General features: G+C 39.4%; 1 protein-coding gene across 2 annotated transcripts in view; it reads left to right on the top strand.

The window, feature by feature from the left end:
* Positions 1-2500, top strand: part of LOC138862693 (solute carrier family 22 member 20-like) — a 30105-nt gene that overhangs the window by 17759 nt on the left and 9846 nt on the right. Inside the window, exons 5-6 of one of the 2 annotated variants that reach the window (XM_070125500.1) lie at positions 143-297; positions 2012-2180. In XM_070125500.1, coding sequence (XP_069981601.1) covers positions 143-297; positions 2012-2180 — 324 coding nt within the window. The remainder of the gene's footprint in view (positions 1-142; positions 298-2011; positions 2181-2500) is intronic. The other variant, XM_070125501.1, reaches the window with a different exon arrangement.

Raw genomic sequence — 2500 nt, 5'->3', positions numbered from 1 at the left:
TCACAAAAAAAAGAAAGAAAAAAAAATACTGGAGACCCTTTCTACTTATGCATATATATTATGATAAAAATTATTATTTGATTTGCAATTAAGCTAATAAACAGCACAAAGAGAATCAATTTCTGTGCGATTATTTGGCAAGGCTCGGGCGTCGGAGAGCGGTGCAGATCGGCAGTGTGTTCTACGCCGCCGCCGTTCTGGTCATGAGCTTCACGTCATCTTATCCGGTCGTGCTGGCCATGCGCTGGGTGGTGGGCGTCGCTGCACAGTGCATGATCCAGCCCTCATGGAGCCTCGGTGAGAACGCCTGGGATATGCATGGTGTGCGTTTTGAAGTGTGTGTGTGTGTGTGTGTGTCCATGTGTGTGTGTGTATGTGTGTATGTATGTGTGTGTGTGTGTGTATGTGTGTGTGTGTGCATGTGTGTGTGTGTATGTCATCCAACCCAAGTAGACCCTGTGAGGAGATCCAAGAAGATGATATACATGATGGATGAGCGTGTGTTGAATGTTGAAATGTTAGCGAATGTCGAATGTGAGCAAAGCGGGATTTCGGAGTAGGCAAAAGTGGGTACCTGCCGAGAGACCTTCACACCTGGAATGTGGTTTATTTTTGTAACGCCAATATACATGTTAATCTTGTATATGCGTGTGTGTGTGTGTGTGTGTGTGTGTGTGTGTGTGTGTGTGTGTGTGTGTGTGTGTGTGTGTGTGTGTGTGTGTGTGTGTGTGTGTGTGCGTTGATCCTAAAGTTGTCACTTTCCCTTAAGACGAAATTGCCCTTAGAAAGGAGGTATAAAATGATCCTTGTTAACTGGCATTCGCATTAAATTGCGCTTCAAGGGGGGAAATACCTGAGCTGTATATAATACATATTCTATACTATATAAGCTATAAAACGCAACTAAAGTCCCCTGTGTCGCTAACACCAGATGCATTAAATACTTATCATACTTCCTCTGCCATGGTTGATATTATTAATAGCAACTGCATGGAATATTTGTAAAGCTGCCTTTCTCAAATATCACACCACACGCATACGTATCAGTCACTTGCGCACAGTACGATCATGTGTATATATTCTTGTGTATGTTCACACACATAAAAAAAAAAAAAAAAAAAAAAAAAAAAAAAAAAAAAAAAAAAATATATATATATATATATATATATATATATATATATATATATATATATATATATATATATATATATATATATATATATATATGAACATTATAACCTCTCCGATCGGGATTCGATCCCTCGCCGCCAATGCCCATGAATGCAAGACGGCCGCTCTTCCACTCGTACAACGACCCACTAAATGGAGTGAGCAACTAGGCGCTTACTAGCATCCATAGACATTACCTACCTACTCATACATGAGTAAGGATAGCAAAGTTTCACACTCACTCCCAGTGGGCACTCGGTATTTATGGACAGAGCAGGAAAAATCCCAAATCAGATAACCTGAGGTGCATTCTATGAAAGACAGAATAATGCTTTACCGCATTTTTATCATAAACATTATAACCTCTCCGTTCGGGATTCGATCCCTCGCCGCCAATGCACGTGAATGCATATATATATATAAACTTCGCTATCCTTACACATGTATGAATAGGTAGGTAATGTCTATGGATGCTATTAAGCGCCTAGTTGCTCACTCCATTTAGTGGGTCGTTGTACGAGTGGAAGAACGGCCGTCTTGCATTCATGGGCATTGGCGGCGAGGGATCGAATCCCGATCGGAGAGGTTATAATGTTCATGATAAAAATGTGGTATTGCCTTCCATCTTTCATATATATATGTATATATATATGTATATATATATATATATATATATATATATATATATATATATATATATATATATATATATATTGTATGTGTGTTTGTGAATACATGCATATATATATACATAAACGAACATATATATGTATAAATATAAAGTATATATAGACACATAGCAACAGTGTCCACCCCACATGACCCTCTACAATCCCTGAAGCGATGGAGTCGACGCCCACGCGCCACCGCAGCCTGGTGGGGATGCTGCTGGGCCTCCCCTACTCCTTCTCCGTCATCTGCCTCGCGGGCATCGGCTACCTCATGCGGCGCTGGCGCTCCATCATGCTCATCTGCTGCGCGCCGACGCTCGTCCTGCTGCCGCTGGTCTTGTGCGTCTCTCCGAGGGTCGGGGCGTCGTGCGCACAGACGCTCGCGCACGCACACATGCGTACATACATACATATATGCATAAGTACATACAGTTGCACACACACACATACACACACAGACTCAGACACACACATATAAATAAGTATATATATATATATATATATATATATATATATATATATATATATATATATATATATAAAGGTATATATTCATACATATACATGCGTGTATGTGTGCGTGTTTGCACATATATACATAAATATATATATATATATATATATATATATATATATATATATATATATATATATGTATA

Source organism: Penaeus vannamei, chromosome 9, assembly GCF_042767895.1.
Source record: "Penaeus vannamei isolate JL-2024 chromosome 9, ASM4276789v1, whole genome shotgun sequence".
Taxonomy (NCBI): Eukaryota; Metazoa; Arthropoda; class Malacostraca; order Decapoda; family Penaeidae; genus Penaeus; species Penaeus vannamei.
The sequence above is the reverse complement of the archived record's forward strand: the minus strand, read 5'-3'. Positions and strand labels throughout refer to the sequence as shown.